General features: G+C 41.2%; 1 protein-coding gene across 1 annotated transcript in view; it reads right to left on the bottom strand.

The window, feature by feature from the left end:
* The window catches only part of NOTCH2 (notch receptor 2), a 178,105-nt gene extending 157,253 nt beyond the window's left edge, over nt 1-20,852 (bottom strand). The window contains exon 1 of the mRNA XM_040230917.1: nt 20,526-20,852. Within this exon, the coding sequence (XP_040086851.1) occupies nt 20,526-20,598 (73 nt within the window). The 5' untranslated portion in view covers nt 20,599-20,852. The remainder of the gene's footprint in view (nt 1-20,525) is intronic.
* Nucleotides 20,853-21,084: the final 232 nt, after the last annotated feature.

The raw sequence follows: 21,084 nt of genomic DNA, 5'->3' as shown, positions 1-21,084 counted from the left end.
TCATACGTGGTTTGACAACAGGTGTAACAAAGGTGTAAACTAGAAAAGATACTGAACACTTTCATACACATAAAACAGCATGAACCCACTGACATGAACTCTATCACAAGGAAATGGGTTAGAAAAATGACCCACAGTACACTACCCTTCCTGGTTCTAGAAAAAATTTGAACTGGAACGACACAGTATCTAAAAAGGAAAATTAATGCCATACAAGAAATAAAGTGAATTATTTCAAAGCCTCACAAAATGGTGGTTTGAGGACAAAGGGTCAGGGAAGACTATGTTTTCGTCAGGTCTGATTTGCCCTCAGCTCTGAGTACACTGTCTTTTCATGTGGCCCCAAAGACATACTTGAGCCATTATTGCTGTTGATAATGATGAGCAAATGCTGATGAGCAAATGCTGATGAGACGACTGCACATCAACAGTTCTCAGACTCAGGTCTTGTGTAACTGGGTGTGTCCCTCTATGTCACTGTGCAGATGGTTATTAAACTCATTACAACTTCCCTAAACCTTTTCACTGTAACTGAATAGCATTCTGGATAATTATTCTCTGGTGCCAATTGAGACTAGGCACTATTTTAAAACAGTTTTTTTTAAAAAACAGTTTCAAGGTTTATCTCTCTTCCTCCCAACATACACACACACACTTAAGTTGGCATGTTTGTTTAAGGAAAAAAATCCCAGTTATCAAACTTTACCAAAACCATAAATATTTCTTTACTACAGTGAATATAACAAGCTTACTCATTTCAATCTGACATAAATTTTAAAAAAAATTAATCAATTCCCAATATCCTACCAACAAATGATATGCATTTGCAATAATCTATGTGCCTCAGGAATTAAAACAGTGCTACTATCAACACTCTCCTCAGGAGGATGGAGCATGGGGAATCCCAGCTCTCATGATACACAACTGCCAAACTCTTCCTAGTCCATCCTAGTCCATCCTGGTGAAAGAGGTGCACCCCCCATGTGGTTGGATCACAGTGGCTTTTATTGAGGAAGCTCTCAGCTGACCACAGGGCACGACCAAATATCCAACCGGACTGCTGGAGGAGACAAAATGGTCCATTTGGCAGTCTGTTGACACTGACATGTCAAAACTTCGGCCACTCTTGGCGGTAAACTTTCCTGCACTGTACACCTGAAAGAGCAGTTGTTGGGGTGGTTCCCTTGACTGAAAAGTACAACTTGTGAAATGCATTTTTGTGGAAAACCCAACATACTTTCATATCCAAATATATGTAAACAAGTCACAGACTCATATGTTTTTAGCCTCAGAATTAGTAAGCTAAACTGAAGTGCAATATGTGTTTCATCATTTTGCTTTCTTTCCCCATGACCATTTGGCAGAGTTAAAATTTTAGCTATCATGCCTTTTCTTCCCTAAAATGTATCAGTTACAGTTCCCACAGAAGCTGGCTATGCATTTCCTTGTGGGTGTATGCATAAAACTACCATAACAAAACATTTTCTATTTCCTCATTTTGATCAAAAGGAAAAAAGAAATGCTAAAATGCACTTACATAAGTGAGAGTGCAAGACTGACACACCTATCTGTATACACAATTTACATTCTGTTTAAGGTTATGATGATTAAGGAGAAAAATGCCGAGAGCGATAAAATAAAATTACATAGAGGAGTAGCCCATGCTGTAAGGAACAACAAGGAAAAGGGCACAACAACCCACTCCAGTATTCATGCCTGGAGCATCCCATGGACAGAGGAGCCTGGCGGGTCACAAAGAGTCGGACACGATTAAAGCGGCTTAGCATGCAAGAAACAAGAAAATTCTCCATTCAAGGAGAACTAAACTAAGGTTTGAGACATTAAAAACAGCTGAGGAAAAAATACTAAGAAACAGACTTCAGAACACATAAAATGCATGTTAAGGAACACAACAATATGTACTCACTGGCAGAATATATTGAAGTTGTGATGGGTTGAGGGGAGTGAGCCATACTCTCCAGCCTGTTTCACTTTGGATCAACATCCTTTCCAGGCAACAGAGACAAATGGTTACTGCAGGCACAGAACAGCTTTAAGAAAAGCTAACTGATCCACCTGGGGAAAGAATCCTCAACCTCTGCTTCACTGCTGTCAAGCTCTAACTGACACAACTAATCAAACAGAAGGCAAGAGGATCCTTTCAAATCACAGGGGTCAGAACTCAAAGTTAGCAACATTACAGAGCAAGCAATGTGTTATAATGAAACAAGAACTGCCCTAGAAATTAGATGTAGGTTCGAATCATGGCTCTGCCATATGCTCACTGTGTGACTGAGAGTTCCCTTAAGCTATGAGACTTAACTGTTCTCATCTGTAAAAATCAACAGCCCTTCTCCTTAGTTGATTTCATTGGTGACTCAAATAAGATCATGTTTACAAAAGTGATGATAAGCCAGGAAGCACTATTTAATGTAAAATATTATTGTATGTAAATTCAAAAATCTGTGAAACATAAAAGCTTTACCATCTAGTCCCCAAATGATAAAAAATTACACGATTAAATTAGGTCCCATACACCTATATATTGAGACCAGCCTAAATGGGGATGGGATGTTATTATGTGTGTTAGGCTGGTGTAGCCAACTTCAACAATTTTTAAAAATATTTCCCCACTGCTCTCCTAGTGTCTCAACAATGCTCAGGAATTACAAGCAGAAGCGATAATCTCCTAAACCTCCCCTAACCTTCTCTGGCACAGAAATCTGACATAGGCCACTTCACATGCCTGATTAGATAAGCTTTCCCAATGCTGAAAACCAACTGCTTCTAACATTTCAAACCTGATTTCCATGAAGACTCCGGGGTGAAAGATGGAAACAAATAAGCCAACCAAGTAGATCCTCCTTATTGAAAGAGTTCCCTGACTCTGACTTGAAGTATTAAACAATTTTTTCTATGAATCAATTTTTTCTGAGGTGAAAGGAGCAAGATGCTGTAAACTGGGCAGACACAAGTATTAGAAAGGCTTTTAATTTACACAATTAATCCTGTAAACTTTCCATTACTAGATGATAGTGCTTTAGTCTGTTCTTCAGGTGATCCATAATCCTGCCTTGGCAATGAAACAGTGCAAAGGAAATCATTAAAAGAAATTAAAACAAGACAAGTATTCCCAGACTACATCTTCCAAATGAGAAACTGACAAGATGCTAATCAAGTTTAAACTCTGGGGCCACCTGCACTTGAGCACCGATTTTTGTACCCAGAACAATACAATTAAGTATGCTGTTTCCAATACATACATACAATCCTGCAAGTTAATTATTATTATCATTCCTGTTACATAAAACTGGGAACTGAGACTTTAGAGAAGCGAAGTGACTCGCATAATACTCTTAGCTGAGACTCAGAGCGAGGCCTACCTGGTTCCAAAACTCAGCAGCTATGCTAAAGTGAACATCCAAATGGAGTTGGAAGGGTATCTAAAGTCATAAATAATCAATCTTTACTGTCATTATTCTCTCATTATCCTTCATATCCCTGGGCATTCTCTCCTTTACCATTCAACAGGCAGCTAAACACAATTGAATCTTAAGAAGAAAGTCCAGTATGTCTGAAAAGACCCACATGTCTAAGCATGCATGTTTAGGATTGCATTTTAAAACAGAAGACATTATCTGGGATTATCTGTTGATGTCAAACATACTTCTCTCATCTGTTATTACAGATGACCACCAATTTTCAATGACAAAGGAGATAACATGGAAAAGATTCACAGAAAAGAAGAAAAGCCAAGGTTATCTCCGTGCTTTTTCTGTAATAACATATGTAGAAACAGTACACACAGTTAATTTCAAAGTTCCCAGGCCAAGATAGGTTAGTCCTGGGCAGTTTTAGTAATTGGTTACGTCCACTTTCATTTGCTGAGGCATTCCAATCAGTTTATTAATACATGGTCTTTTATATCCCTTTCAGAAAGACACAAGAACAATACAAGTGCCCAGTCAAGGAAAAACTATCTGCAATTTAAAAGGCTGGCACACATATGGCTCTGAATTGCTATTCTAAGTTTTCCAAAAATTTTTTTTTTTTAAGCTACACATTCATTCCTAGTCTTAATCTACTAAAGAATTTCTTTTAAGATCAAGAAGTAATCAGGAGGGCAATTCTAAACCACTTTCCTTGGTTTACAACAAATATAAATCTATCCTTCCCATTTTCAAAAAGATTTAGAAAGAACTGCAACTCCTCAGAATGGAATTTTGACATTTGTTTCCACATTATGCAAATGTCCATTCAGAGGTAGGATGTTAAGAAGAGCAAAACTTAAGTCAATTTAATGCAGAAAATATTACTAAATCCAAAGTTACATTATCTGTAGGGCTACAGCATTCACTTAAGAGACAATGGCATCTCTTACAGTGAGTAAATGTGTGTGAGCTTTGGAGTCAGGCAAAGGGGGTTCCCGATCCTGGTCCACACCACCTACTGGTCTATATCACTAACTAGGCGACCTGGATGACCATGCCTTAATCTTTCACTAAGTAGGAATTATAACACCTACTGTGCCGTCTAAAGCCAAACAGGTAAAGCACTTTTCCCCCCAAGCATCTGTCACATAATAAACTCTCAGTATATGGAAACTACCATTACTTCTTATAAGCTCCAGGAGGGCAGTTTTTGTTTTGTTCACTCTATTAATGAAGAAGCATGCCCCAGTTTATGGTTTTTCCAGTGGTCATGTATGGATGTGACAGCTGGACTGTGAAGAAAGCTGAGCGCCGAAGAATTGATGTTTTTGAACTGTGGTGTTGGAGAAGACTCTTGAGAGTCCCTTGGACTGCAAGAAGTCCCAACCAGTCCATCCTAAAGGAGATCAGTCCTGGGTGTTTATGTGAAGGACTGATGTTGAAGCTGAAACTCCAATACTTTGGCCACCTCATGCGAAGAGTTGACTCATTGGAAAAGACCCTGATGCTGGGAAGAATCGGGGGCAGGAAGGAGGAGAAGGGGACGACAGAGGATGAGATGGCTGGATGGCATCACCGACTTGATGCACATGAGTCTGGGTGAACTCCGGGAGTTGGTGATGGACAGGGAGGTTCATGGGGTCGCAGAGTCAGACACCACTGAGCGACTGAACTCAACTGATGCCCCAGTCAGCTTTGATGCAAATACTCCAGTTCCTCCAAAGTAACATTCCCATTTATCTACATTAATTACATTCAAATAATTGTTACCCTTAGTATATACCTCCTCTCTTTTAATGTAAGTGGCTGCAGCTACTCTTGGGGGGAGATTTAAGTTATTGGAAAATATTTTAAGTGTTTTAAGGGTATTTGAGTTAACATATGCACCACTTAGATTACCTGTAAACAGTGTGCTTACACAAAATTATAAATATTTCAGACTACAAAAGAAAACCTTTCATAGTACTTCCACAACTGAAAAACAAAGTTTGAGAAATAATTACAGGGAGCAGAAAGGAGTGGTAGGTAGAATACAGTTTACTAAATTGGCAAAATAAAATTTGGAGTTTTGTCTTAAAACAAAACAAAACAAAAAACCTGACAACCATCTGCTCATGGCTGCCAAAACTTGAGAATAAGCAAACTGTCATGGGAAACAAATGTTAAAATATGAAACCCTTTTCTGAGAAAGTAACTCCACCAGTCCTGGCTAATCTAATTCTGAATCACTAACGACTCCAGCCCTGTTGGGTTGTCTTAACCATTACAAAGAAGTCCAAAGAGACAGGCAGGGTCTCACAGGCAAATATTTTCTCTGCTATCACCGACATTTTCAACATAGCCACACTTTTCCCCCACCCCACCCTTCCCACTGCTTCACTGTTCCCTTCTCAGATTTCAAAAACAGAGGGTCAACCTACAGATACATCATTTGACTAATGAGTTTGGAGGCTTTGCTTTCCTCGTCTGTAAATCAAGGATGGACTAGATGGGTGGTTCCCAGTCTGAGATTCCAAAATCTCCGGGAGCCCACAAAGCTGTGATAACAGACCATGAGGTACTTCTGTTATTTCACAGAGATAGTTCCTTTAGTGCTATAAGTGTAATTAAAGCACCGAATGCATGGTGACACCAGATGGCACGGGCTGATGTTTATCATGTCAGGGGGGAACAAGAGTGTCCCCCTGACATTCTCCTCAAAGCTGTATCTCAGGCAAAAAAAATCATAGTTCCTGTACTAAACTAGTCCAACCACAAATGTCTGGTTAATAAATAAGGGGAAATGATTCAGCACCTATCGATACAATTTGGATGGTAGACAAATTCTCCAAATTGGAAGTACACCCCATTAAAGGAACAGACTCAAATACAATACCCCTAAATATTTATAGGCTCACCGGAAACCAGTGAACAATCTACATACTGCAAACATGAAGCTCCTATTTCTCACCAAGGATCTGAATCACTCATCCACTTTTGATTAAAAAGAAGTGAAAGCAACAAAAAGCCAGTGTATACTGCAACACAAAATAACATCACCAACATAACTACTATTTACCGCTCTGTCACTATATGCAGGCACCACACCATGAATGTAACACTAACTTACTGAACCCTCATAACAACCCTAGCAACTACATGCTCCTATTACCTTCACTTTAAAAATAATGAAATCTTGGCACAGAGTGGCTTAAGAAACAGGGACACAGGGCCAATGAGTTAAGAGCCCGGGTTATCCCCACCCTTTCTCCCTCTAAGCTCACAACTCCCTCTCAAAGAGAAGTCTCTCAAAACACACAAAAATGTCCCCCAGCAGAGCCCTCAAGAGCTGGGCCACTGATCTTGAGAGCAGGCTTCTGAAGAGCTCATAGCTGTGGCCCATTCTGGCTTAAACCCCCTTAATTGGAACTCCCTTTCTCTCAACCCAAATTCAATCTGTCTGTCCTGATGACAGAAATCAACTGAGAAAAGGCCAGGGCCATTAGCCAACTAAAATCAATCCTTTTATTCAGAATATACCAATGATTTCTAACAGCTGGCTCCTATGTTCAATGAGCTGACAATCTTATCAATATACAAATGATTAAAAACATGTATTTTGAGTGTATACAATGAGCAAGCGTTACGGAGACAAGTAGACTAAATCAATCATTCAATCAGTCCCAACTCTGACACTTACTAATTCCATTATCCTGAGCAGTTACAGGTCTCAGTTTCCCCTCCTCCCCATCTCAAAGGTTGTTGTGAGGCATGATTGTATGAATGGGGATAAAGTGCCATGGTTGACTACAGAGGCCCGAGAGCTAGGGGTCTGCATCCTGACTCCATCCTTTAACCACCTTATTATTCGCCCCAACATCCAAAGCTATGACTCCAAGCTCCTATTTTCTTACCTGTAGTATAGCTAACTACTGTCTACCCCAAAGGACAGCCATGTGAATTAAACAAGAAAATATATATAAAGCCCTAAGAGAATGACACATAGTAAGAATCAAACATTTAAAAAGAAAAAAAAAAAAGCTGAGGTTTTAAAAGTCAAACCACAAGTTTAAGTCCCAGCTTCGTCACTTATTATCTAGGGCCAAACAATGGTATACAAGCCAACTAACCCCTCAGAGGCTCAGTTTCAACCAAAATTTTGTGAGATTAAAGGAGGCAATTGTGTAAGAGTGTTCTGTAAACTCCGCATCGCTATGTAAATGTTAGGGTCGTTTTATGTTTTATGTTAATTGTACCGAGTGGTCCTTTCAAATACTATCTTCATCTTTAAAATGGAAAAACTGAGGCAGAGAAATTTTAAGCCACAGAGAGAAGGCTGATAATTTCAAAAGTAGGAGAGAGAAAACGATCGGGCCAAAATAAATTCAGATCATGACAAAGCAGAAAAGTAATAAGCCTTCAAGAAGAAAGATGAGAATAAATACCCATTAACCTGTTTTTAAGCAACAACTTCACCTGCTGATTAAGCCTCTCAGTGCAGTCTATGAGTAAGAATTCTCTAATTTCCTCCCAGAAACAGTATTAATAGACTTCAGGGTGAGAAAGAGCTTCACCATCAAACCTCTCTTCCCATCCATAAGTTAATTTTGTGGATGGGGCAGAATATCAAAGACCAGAGGACACAAACTCTTAACCTATGCCTTAAAAAAAAAAAAGTTGCAGTCCTTCAGAGAGGTTTCCTTCTTTGGTTGGTCAGAAATGTCCTTGTTCTCCAGGTCTCCTCATGCTAAATATGGTAATAGCTGGCAAACAACCAGCCCAGTAAATTCCAATGATACTTAAGAAAGCATTCATATTGCCTGAAATTACTCTGAATCAAACACTTACGACCCACAGAGCTGCCACATATAGCAGTTCAGCTGGAACTCTTATGTCAAAAGCAGCAGGATGCCTTAAGAACATACAAGCATGGGGAAAAAAAGCAATCTACTCTTCTTTATTACAACATTCTTCAGCAACGACGCGGATCTCCTACCCACTGTGCACACAGCACTGAGCTAGGTCAGTGGGAGGCTGGAGGGAGAAATCTAAGAAACAGGTGGTGTTCGTGGGGTGCCAAAACAACAGGTTGATTCAGTCAGTTCTGTCCCACAACTAATCAATTTTGCGAAGAGAGAGGAGAAAGAATCTTAGTCATCCTGTTGGCTCACCAAATGGAGCGGCTAGACCACTGCACAACTATAAATTAGGTCAGAATGCCAGATTTAGTAGTGAATATCAGGTCCGCCTTTTGGGGATGGTCCAAGATCCTCGATATCCAAAAAGACAAGACAGAAGCAGGCTACCTTCCACCCACCCAAAAACAGAGCTTGCTTCAGAATAGACTGTTGTTTTTTTTTTTTTTTTGCTTCCTCCAGTATCTTTTTATAAGACACTAAAGTAAACGTGCATTTTCTGGGCACACACAACTGACAGCTTGTTGATTTATGATACAGTCAGATTAGAATTTTAAAGTAATTACAGAAAATACCAGTTAACAAATATACAGAAAGTTGACCAAGTGCATTAGAAACCAAAGGATTTTTTAAAAGCTATTAAATAATTTTTGATATATCAATACTGGTAGCAATTTGATATTATGTAGTTTAATGTATCCGTGTGTGTTTTGACACATTTAAGATAAAGAGAATACCTTTAATATTTAAAGAAATATTTCAAATCAGTAACCAAAAACGAAATACCTTGATGAATATAAGACACAATTTATTTACCAAAATAAATAAAAAGAAAAGGCAATAGAAATGGCCACTGATCACATGAAAAACTTTCAAGACCACTATAAGCACAGATACCAATTAGGATGAGGTAGCATTTAGAAATGGCAACCCACTCCAGTGTTCTTGCCTGGAGAATCCCAGGGACGAGAGAGCCTGATGGGCTGCCGTCTATGGGGTCGCACAGAGTCGGACACAACTGAAGCGACTTAGCAGCAGCAGCAGCAGCAGCAGCATTTACCACTTATCAAATTGTTAAAGAGTTGTAAAAATAAAACCAGTGTTGATGACAGTTGGAAACATGGACAGTCTCATATTCAACTAATACAGTATAACTTGGTCAAACTATATGAAAAGAAATTTGGCAATGTATATCAAAAGCCACACAAAGGTCCATCTTCTTTGATAAAATAATTTGACTTCCTGGAATTTATGTTAAGAAAATACATATTCCTACCATTATTTACATATGAGAATGTTCATCACATTATTTATAACAATGAAAGCTGGAAACCAAGACTAGATCTCAGTTTAAATAAAATATAATAGAATCTTCAGATAAAACAGTAGGCAGCCTTTAAAACCATGTTCTTAAAAAATATTTATGCACAGGAAATATATATATTCAACATCTTATAATAAACTATAATGGAAAAGAATCTGAGAGTATATATATTCTTTTTTAATTACTTTGCTATACACCAAAAGTGTTAGTCGCTCAGTTGTGTCAGATTTTTTGTGACCTCATGGACTATAGCCCACCAGGCAACTCTGTCCATGGAATTCTTCAGGTAAGAATATGGTGGGTAGCCAATCCCTTCTCAGCGGATCTTCCCAACCCAGGAATCGAACCCAGGTCTCCTGCACTGTAGGCAGGTTCCTTACCAACAAGCCACCAAGGAAGCCCCAACTAATACAAGATTGCAAATCAACTATACTTCAATAAAAACAAAGAAATATGAAGAAGAAATTTATTTACATATATAGGAAAGTGTTTACAATATTTTCAGTGGTACAGAAGTATATAGTAAAACTATAATAAGCTAAAATCTTAATTACAGTAAGAGGCACAGAAAAACAACTGTATGAAATGTAACAAAATATTAACTGAGATTTTGATTGGAGGTGATGGGATTATTGGAGATTTTAATTTTCTCTTATGTTTTTCTGCTTATTTCCCAATTTTTAAAAATCACTCTTTGGCATAGTAATTTCTCTTCTGGAAATCTAGCTTAATAGAAATATCCTAAAGAGGGGAATTTCTGTATAAAGATCATTTATACAGAATGGCATTTAAATGCCAGATTTAAAATCTGGCATTTATAAAGTGTCATTTATGCAGGAAAGAAAAAAATGATGGAGACAAATATGTAACCAAAGCAAAGGAGAAATCAAAGAAAAGCAGAACAGAAAATCACATATACATTATAAATCTACAATTTTTAAGAGTTGATAAAAAGACCAAATGATGTACACCAGAATATTAACAGTGGTGTAACTGGATTTTTTTTATACTTTTCAAAGGTCCTTCAGTTTAGTCGCTCAGTCGTGTCTGACTCTTTGTGACCCTGGGAAGCACGCCAGGCTTCCCTGTCCATCACCAACTCCCAGAGCTTGCTCAAATTCATGTTTATCGAGCTGGTGATGAACTCCTTAACCACCCTTAAATATAATTACTTTAAAAGCTGTTTAATTGCTAAGTCATGTCCGACGCTTTTGCGACCCCATGGACTGTATGCAGCCCGCTAGGCTCCTCTTTCCATGGGATTTCCCAGGCAGGAATCCTGGAGTGGGTTGCCATTTCCTTCTCTGGGGGATCTTCCTGACCCAAGGATCTAACCAGTCTCCTGCACTGGCAGGCAAGTTCTTTACCAATAAGCCACCAGGGAAGCCCAATACCTCCTGCCCAAAAAAATTCTTGTAAAGGTGCCAGAGAAAATCAACAAAGCATAAATATGAGTTAATTACATGTAAACATAAGGAATAATTCTGTTGCTATGTAAACCTACCTTTAAATGTTACAATGTTTGTTTTCAGTTACAACCAGATTTTCCTTCAATATCTTAAAAGTTTATGTCACAGGAACCATGACATATTGTTACTACTTTATATATTAACATCCCAAACGTGCATGATTTACAGACATGTTTTTTTCTCTAATAATCCTCATAAAGATTAGAAAGTGTTTTAAATGTTCTAATAAAGTAAATGTCCTTCATGTTCCAATTTTAAAAGATCTACCAAATAAAGGCATATTCTCAGCAAAGAAAACAATAAAAAGTAATAATCAAAATACACACATCCTTAAACTTCAGTGAGTCTCTACACTTTATAAACAAAAGCACATGAAAGCAGAGAATTAAACAAAAGTTTCTTTGCAGCATACCACTTTACCATTTAGAGAAGTAAACAATTTAACACTATCTAGTGTTCTGACTATTCATATTCAGAAACTCAACAAAACATATTAGTGCTTAAACAGTATCAATTTTTCTCTTATTGGAATGTCGAAGAAGTAAGCCAGCATAGCAACCTCTCCCTGTTAGGTACTCGTTAAAATAGATTATTTAATCTTTGAGGCTTAAAAGCCTCCCAGAATCTCCTCACAAAACAGAGAAGAGAGTGAAAAGAGATGAAAAAGAAGCAAATACCAATGTTAAAGTGCACCTGTCTCTGAACAAGGTAGTATACTTTAGAATGTAACCACAGCTTGTTGCTTTAGTCAGCAAGCAAAACTGTATTTTAAAGGGATACTATTTGTTAAAAGATACCATATTATTAGGGAGACAATATCTGACTCCAACCAAAATATTATCATCATGTTTTCCTTACCTCATGAAATATAGCCAGGCTTTCTTCCTATAAATAAATATACAAGGTGAGAGCACTACTCTTAACCCAGAAACAGGTTTTGCAACGCCCATGGATACAACCTGCCTTTGTGAGATGATGAATCCATCTTGGCATGATGTTTGGCTGATACAAAGAACTAGAGTCACTGCCAATACCCTGCAGATGGAACTGCCTTGAAGACCAGAAACTGCCCTCCCTAGAGGTCTCTGGGGAAGGCCCTTCAGTGCACTGGGAAGAGGGACACAGGCCCCTCACCGCCTGATTGGGAGATCACGGGCTCCAGAGCTGGACGGTAGTAACTGGCCTACAGTTTAAGAGAGCCAAGAGACAGTAAAATGAACCCCTTAAGAGTTCATTCAATGATCCAGTAAAGCCCAAACTCTGAGGAGCCGGTAGGACAAGGTTTTGCCAAGACAAGCACAAGAGGGTGAGGGAGATGTTAGCATGATTAATCAATGCCACCTGAGGCAGCAACTCGGGGTGTGTCCACACAGCACTGCAGTCACTGCCTGGCTGTGACCAGAGGCTCCTTCAGCAACCGCCACCGAGAACCAGATCTTCCAAAGGAGCTCCTTCCACCTTAACTTGTCCAAGATCGGGCTAGGCATCCAAGTCTGAGAACACAGCCCTCTCTCTTGCCACAAACCCACGAACAGACATAATAGACACCACAACATGTGCCAAATTTATATTTACACCCCCACCAAACAAAGGGCTCTTTGTCTTCCCCCCAAGTCAAGTTTTGATACTTCTAAATTCCAACAGAGAAAGAGCAGAACAGCAGACAAGCCCAGCAGGGGTGAGCTGGGGGTCGCTGTTCCCTGGTGCTTCTAGATTTACTCCCCCAAGACCCTACAGCTCTTAGTCACCCCAACTGCAGGAAACTGCTCTCCAGGAGTATAGATAAGTTACTAAGTAACTGTACTTCATGTTCCTAACTGTGTGTGCTCATCTGTCTTGTCCTCATGATGATGTCAGCTCCTCCGGGGCAGGTCTCTATCTTCCATTTGGTCAATGACTCCTACACAGCTAGAAAAGTAGAATACCCTTACTGCCTACCATGCCATGCTAGGGGAAACACACAAATTAAGGTTGACAACACACCACAGCCCTCCCTAACACACCACTAAGACAGCACAACTACACAGATAATAAATCTTACAGCTTAGAGCTTAGAGCTAAGTCAGGCTCCTACTAGAGTATTATATAGAAATGTATATATTTACTTACATAAGCAAATTAACACAATAATTGCTTTGTGTTGTTCACTCCTAGCTATGGTTTGTATCATTCCCGCTTCTTGGCTTTACTATTCTTTTTAATGTCACAATGTATTTTTTTGTCACACAGCTGGTTCTCCAGGGGAGGAGAAAAGAAAGAACAGACCTACAGCCAACTTCCTACCACTGCCAACGAACACTGCTATTTGTCCCATCTAGAGGCCATGAGCGTATCCTTTCAGATCTGAAGCCACTTCCTTCTTCCTATCACGAACAGCAACACCAAGTGTCTCTGTTAGAGGCGCACTTCTGAGCCCCTTCTTGCAGACTACTCAGTTCTGCTCAAGAAGTCCTCCAGACCCCCTTTATCTTACCTTCCTTATTCTATTTGCTGCAGCAGCCCAGACACCCCAAAAGCAGGACTGCCTGAAAGGAACGACCTTTATATTTTTTTCACTAACATATCTGAGGGAAATCCCTGACACCAGATATGTGTTCATGGGTCAACAAGACAGACATCCTCAAAGACCCAGCATCATTCACAAGGGCTGAGGTCAGAATTCCTTAACAGACACCAAGAAAACTGGAACTTTTATGTATTCTGGCATCTCAGGTAATATCCTGATGGAGGAACAAGGAGGCATCCACCAAAGTCATACGTGACACACACATGGCAGTCCTAAGACTTTGGATAGACTGCCCAAAAACCCCACTTTTTTACAACTAAATAATTTTATTAGCCTTTTAAGGATACAAGAGTGGCTTTCTTCTCCCTAGTGAGCTAGGCATTCAATAAGAAGCAGGCACTTTCAAGGGAGAAAAAAGTGACCACAGGACCCACAGTCAAAGCAACCCATCTCTAGCATTATCAAAGAATAAACAAACAAAAACAAAACAAAAAAGCCCTTAGCTTTCCTAGATTCTCTGCAGTGATTCCAAAATTTCCCTAGTATAAAAGTTACCTGGCCATTTCTTAAATATACAAATTCGCAGACACTATTCCAGACTTACTGAATCGGAATCTCCAGGAGAAGACCTCAAGTGTTCTTATCATAAAACAGGTTGGGGAAACACTGCTCAACAAATGCTTCCCTCCCACCACTGCCATCTGGAAAGGGTGGTACAAAACATATAGGGCTACAATGATTAACCCAAGCAATCTCCACGATGGGATCATCTTCAAGGTCCTCACTGGGTTTACTTCCTTTTACGGAAGGGTGGGTGTCAGTTCAGAAAAGGGTACCTCTGGATCCCTAACACAAAAGGCTCAGGACTCTTTGAGACAAATTCCTAAGAAGATGCCAGTGGGTGCAAGTCATAAGGAGGAAGATGACAACTGAATATAAGAAGATCTTTCAAAGATTTACAGCTGTCCAAATCTAGACTCATCTGCCTCCAGAAAGAGGGAGCTGTCTATCAGAAGAGATGATCAAGGAGAAAAAAGGCAGGCTACACGTTAACCAGGATGTTCTAAGAGGATCAGAATCACCATGGGACAGATAGAAGGACTAGGTGAATTTTTAAAGTTCCTCCCAACAAATAAGTCAACAAAGAGGAAACTTCCAACTACCCATTAATTAATAAAAAGAGATAGCATAAAAGCGTATAGGTGGGGTCCACCTTTAACTGATCTTTTCAAAGCAGAAAGGACTGTAAGGACACACCTCTGACTCACCATCACCTGTCTTCCAGAATGTCCCAAAGCTGGGGCAGGCAGAGCAGGAGTCACAGGTGCCGCGACCAGGAAGGACCTGCTGCCCGGCTGACCACATGTTGGGCACAGGCCAGGGAAGGGGTGCGTGTGACATGGTCTCTGCCCTCAAGGAGCAAATTTCGTTCTGGAGATAGCTCACCCTCTGTGGTTCTCTAAAAAATGTATTTACCATGTGTCACCTTTTGCTTTTTATTGGTGATGGTGATTTTCAATGGAACCCTCTTGGAGGGAAAAAACCAAATATACTAAATGTAAATATCTGCTCGGTCTAGTTCATGTTTACAATATGCAGCTCACAAGGAAATAAATCTCAAAAAAAAATCATCTAAACAAATTATCGTAAATTTGGGAATGACATATACATACTACTAAAGTAGATAACCAGTAAGGACCTACTATAAAGCACAGGGAAACTTGGGTCAATATTCTATAATAACCTACATGGGAAAGGAATCTGAAAAACACAAGATATTTGTATGGGTATAACTGAATCACTTTACTGTACACCTGTAACTAATAGATCATTTTCATATAATTTTATTCATTAATTTTTGGCTGTGCTGGGTCTTCACGGCTACAGAGACTTTTCTCTAGTTGCAGAGAACAGGGGCTCCTCTCCAGCTGCGATGCACGGGCTTCTTGCTGTGACGGCTTCTCTTGCTGTGGAGCACAGGCTCTAGGGCGCACCAGCATCAGTAGTTGTAGCACATGGGCTCCGTAGTTGTGGCTCCCAGGTTCTAGAGCAGAGGCTCAATAGTTGGGGTGCACAGGCTTAGTTGCTCTGCAGCATGTAGATCTTCCCAGATCAGGGATCAAACCCATGTCTCCTGCATTGGCAGGTGAATTAATTCTTTACCACTGACCCACCAAGGAAGCCCTATATATCATTGCTAATCAGCTATACTCCAATATAAAAAAGGGTGTTTTTAATTCGAACTTTAAAAATAATATATTCCAAGAATCCTCAAAATGTCCAAATTACAATAAGGGCGTGGCAACTCTGGACAAAATTATAGAAATTGCTGCCATAGTAATACAGAAATACAGGAAGCAAAAGAGGCAACTCAACTGAGAGGCAGAGGGTGGGTGCCAGCATCTTTGAGGTTAAATTCCAAAGTAAAAGTGACCTTTATGAATTGCAGAAGTGATCAGGAAAAAGAGAGAAGAAACCACCACACACACACACACACACACACACACACACACACGCACGCACAGAAATTCAAAACGGCGAATTTAAATAAAACATCTGCGGAAGGGGAAAATTCGGTTTTCCCCCAAATGTAAGGTAAGCAATAACTTTTGCAAATACTACTTTTTAAAAAAACTGTCTTGAAGTATTGTAGTAGTCCAGAATAAGAAAACTACTAAAAGTAATTGTTCAATGAAACAAATATGTGCTGAGTGCCTATCAGATGCCAAGGCACCATTCTAGGTACAAGGGTTGTGTGCGCTGTGCGGACTCAGTCTCATCCAACTCTTTGCAACCCCACGGTCGGGTGCGAGTATTAGAACAAACACAAATAAAAAGACACAATTCTTTTCCTCAAGAGGCACACTAACAATAAGCACTTGAGGATTTATGTGTGTGTGCATGAGCTCATTTGTACAAAAGATGGAAGAGGTGTGGAGAGTGGACAAGGCGCTAGACTGAGGACCAGAGGAGAGAGATTCTTGTCTCAACTTGTCCATAATGGGCTCAGTGATTATAAACAAAGTGCCTAAGCAAATGGAGGACCAAAGTAGTGCTCCTCCCACAGGATCACAAGACTAATTAACAGCTGACCGGGAGGAAAAATTTTGGTCTTCTGGCTCCTAGACCAGTGAACCTCCCAAAATACAATGCATATGGCAGACAGATAAAGAAAGAAAAGTAGAGGAGAAGAAAACCCTCTGGCTTCAAGTCATCTGCAGAGAAAGGAAAGATGAAAGAACGAGAATAAGGAAAGAGTGGGAGTGAAATAAAAGGTTAAGTTGTGGTTCAAGAGAGGTCAAGAAAGAATTGTAAAGTAAAATAAAAAATAAATAAATAAATAAAAGAGAGGTCAAGAAAGGAAGCACTTAAAAGTATATGCACAGTATCAGTATCAGGTAAAATCTGATTCTATTCTCATTCAAATCATAGCTTAGAATTTTTTGCCCTAAAACCATTAAGGACCAATAGACAATGTGTCCAAAAGTGATACATGTGAATGAAACTTGAAGAAAAAGAGATAACAGAGAGGAAAGGGAGGGGCCAGTTTATAATAATATCATGTAAATATATATAAGAAGTCCTTCTAAAGAGACAATGTGGACCCACTGTGCTCAGATGAACAAGAAGAAACAGTACTTATTATTTCTTACATATTATAAGATATTATTTACTCTACAGCTTTTATGTCACCAAGTTCAAAAATCTTTGGAAGTCAGAAGGGTTAAAAACTGGAATGGCTGATTAAGGATACATTCGTTCTGGAAATTATTAACATTAAAAAGGGAAGACCCCCAGGTACACACCTGATAGAGAATAATGAATTATGACTGGGCTCCAACCAAGTTACTGCATTAGAATCACCTGTAAACCTTGAAAAATGCAGAATCTCAAAATACGGAATTTCAGACCTACTGTGCCAGAATCCTTGGGTGTTGAGGCCAAGAGGCAGCCCAGATGATGTTGATGCAGCCAGGATGCAGACTTTGTTCTATCACAGTGGACCAGGTAAGGAGTGAGACCACTAGGAATGGCATCAGAGAGTGGGAACTAGATCAATGCAAATTTTGTGGGCAAAATAGAATTTCTGTGGGTGTGATATTTTTTAAATGTATTGTAAGGCTGGTCTGAACCATCCAAGCATATCCCACTGAATTCAAACATTTTCTAAAGGTCCTGAAGTCAGCGACTATAGTTCAGGTGAACCCAAAGTTACTGTTTTAGGCTATAAGCAGCTCACAGAAGAGGCAGCAGAGTGGGAATGGCACAGAGATACCAAGAATGTGGGTAGATAGTTTTAAAAAATCAAAAACATCAGGAAAAAGAGAAACTAAAAAAAAAATCACTCTCATCCTCCCTCCCCAAAAAGAAATAATAATAAAACAGAAAGAACAAGAAGAAACAAGTTCTAGGGTAAATTTTATCTTCATCTGAAAGAAAAAACAATTACTCTTTGTGATTTTTTTAAAAAAAAAGCAAAAGAATTCAACTGAGAAATCATGTAGCAGGCAGCAAAACCAGGGAGTGACTTCCCATTGCAAAGCAAAAGAAAACAAGGAGCAAGGGGTGGTCTTGGATAGCTGTTTAGACGATCAGACAGATGAGTTGACAGCTCCCTGCTTCAGGAACTCAGTGATGTTTAAATTAACAACTGGCCACTAAACTAATACAGGAACACTCAAAAGTTTAAAAGGGTGTGTTATAATTGATACCTTGGCAAAACACAATGATAATAAATTGAGAAGATTCAAGAAGCTTTCACTACTAGACTCTGAAAAGTTTCAAAATCTGCACCAAGAAAAGGGCTTTTTAATCTCTTCCATTCCCATGTAGTTTAGCTTCTGAAGAACACCTGTCTAGAAATCAAAATATCTAAATCCTGTCTTTGAGCTAACACTAACACTAGACTTGTCCATCTAAAGCTAGCTAGTAAGAGCAGTACTTCATCAGGGCAGAAGTATAGGTCCTAGAATGAGAGAAGCCCCGTGTGTCAGAGTTATCCTATTCCTGACATGTCTTATCATTAAACACTTAATTTAGCAAATCACTTTGCAAACATATTTATTATTCCCTCCAACTCTCTAAAATAAGTGATTTCTGGTTCTCTTTCACAGATGAGGAGATGACAGAACATGAAGCTAATTTACTAAAACAAGCTAATGGTAGACCAAGGATTATAATGTTCAGACTAGCCCATTGTTTATACTCCTCTATTCTAAATTTACACTTTACTAAAGCTTTTGCTCAAAGAAAAAGGAAAGGCAAAAATACTATCATATGTTTTGGTTCATCATCACACAGCACCTTGGTCCACTTCTGAAATTCTTAGGGACCTGGAGGTGTATGGACTTTGAATTTTCCAAGAAAGGTTTGGGGTTGAACAACCCAGCACTGTGATAAATAACTTTGATGTCTTTTCAACATCTGTGATTGGCATGTAGACTGCCTGTTAACAATATACAAAGAGCAAATCTTTCTAAAGCCCATCATCTTCATTACTTTCTCTTTGCAAAGAGTCACAGCTCAAGTACCAAGTTTTTTGGTAAAGGTAAAACTTTCTTCAGATTAGGCTAGGAAAAGAAGGGGCCACTTCCAGTTCAACAAACACGCACAAGCCACCATCCCACTGGAAGCAGAGAGTTCACAAACAACAACAACAACAACACACAGTCCTGCCTGCAAAGGACTTTCTGAATACCTTTTGACTGCCACTAGTGTAATATACATTCTCGTAATTAATCCTATTAGTTGGGTAATTTCATTCCCATTTTATTGGTGAGTTCATACAACCGAGCTGGATTTGAACCCAGGATTAAAGCTCAGAGCTCCAAAGCCCAGGTTCTTTCCACGAAACAGTATGGAAAGAAATTTGGATTCTACGATAGTGGGTGGGATGGGTAAGATACGATTGGATTTCCTTTCCTCGATCCAACCGTGTTCAGAAAGACTGTTGCAGATATCCAACCAAAAAGAAGCTCTAGAAGGCACCACTTTGAATTAACGTATCCACTCTTCTTCACCCGCCCCTGCCCCACCCCCAACCATGCCAAAAGAACAGCCTTAGCTGCTGCCAGGTTGGAGGAGTTGGTGATCGTCACACCACATTCCTGAGGCTGGACACAGACTCTGAAACTGCGCCCGAGCTCTGCGCCTCGGAAAGAATAACAGCAGTAGAGATTTTTAAATCATGTGGTTCAGCATGCAGCCACACCAGTTTTCCTACTGCTCCTGCCTCCACCTTTCAAAGACTCGAGCCAAACTTTACACACCGGATTCTTGGGGAACCGTGGAACTCAGAGCGTCAGAACTCGGGCGCGCCGCAAAAGCCTGTCCCCATCCAAACCAAACCCACCCATTCACACCGTGGGCCTTCCTTCAGCATTGCTGAGTCTGGCTGTGAAGGTGCAAGCCGCTGGGTTGGGACGCCCTGCCCCCGCTCCCTCCACGCCAGAATCTGGCATTCCTGCGCTCAGCCCATCTGCGGTCCGCGGCCGGCGATGGTTGTCCCAGGCAGCCCGCCCCCGGCTCTCCCCCGACCCCAGGAAACACGGAGCCAAATGGGCGAAATTTCCCAAATCTCCGAACTCAAATGCTCCAAGAAAGGGAGCTTCTGAGGCTTGCTGCCCGGCCTCCCTCCGGCCGAGGAGGCGTGTGTGGGACCCAAAGGCGGAGGGGAGCTACAGGCGGCGAGGGGCGAGGAGGAGGGGGCGCACCCAGGGAGCGGTCCGATGCTGTCCAAACTTTAGGAACTAAGTGGCCTCACTGCACGCCGACGGCCGAGCTCGGCCTTCTCGCCAAGCGGAGGACGGAAGGGTGGGAATGGTCGCCCCAGGTGGCCAGCCGGGCCAGAGGGGCGTGAGCCGGGGCGCCGGGGACAGCACCCCTGGGTCGGATACTCACCACGCGCCGGGGCCGCGCGGCACAGCCACAGTGCCAGCAGCGCCCACAGCGGAGCGGGGCGCAGGGCGGGCATCTTCTCGGTCGCCTCCTCCTCCGCCGCCGCCGCCTGGGCAGATCCACATGGGGAGGGGGTCCCGACAGGGGAGCCCCCACTTTCTCCTCCCCTCCTCCTACTCCCGCGGCTCACGGCCTCGCGCGGCGCTCCGAAGCTCAGACTTCAGTGTCTCCGCTGCCTGCACCCCAAGTCCGCCGTTCCTGGGCCGCCGCCACAGCCGCCGCCCGAAGTTTGGCTGAAACTTTCTCGGGTGTGCAGCGAAGCAGCCTCGTGTGTCCTTCCGCCTCGGCCGCCTCCTCCCACCGCAAACCCCGCCCCGCTGTCGCCGCGGCCAGGCCCCGCCGCCTTCGGCACCCAGGGGTTTCCCGCAGGAAGAAGCGCCGGCCCGGGCTGCGCGCGGAGTGATCTACTATGAGTCCTCAGACACCCCCAGCCTTGCCAACCCGCGTCGAGTCCGGACGCGCCTTAACTCACTCGGCGCTGGAGCGTCTCTCAGGGCCGGGC

This window comes from Oryx dammah, unplaced genomic scaffold (genome assembly GCF_014754425.2).
Source record: "Oryx dammah isolate SB20612 unplaced genomic scaffold, SCBI_Odam_1.1 HiC_scaffold_28, whole genome shotgun sequence".
NCBI classification, from domain to species: domain Eukaryota; kingdom Metazoa; phylum Chordata; class Mammalia; order Artiodactyla; family Bovidae; genus Oryx; species Oryx dammah.
Note: the sequence above shows the minus strand (reverse complement) of the source record. Positions and strands in the feature narration are given on the sequence as shown.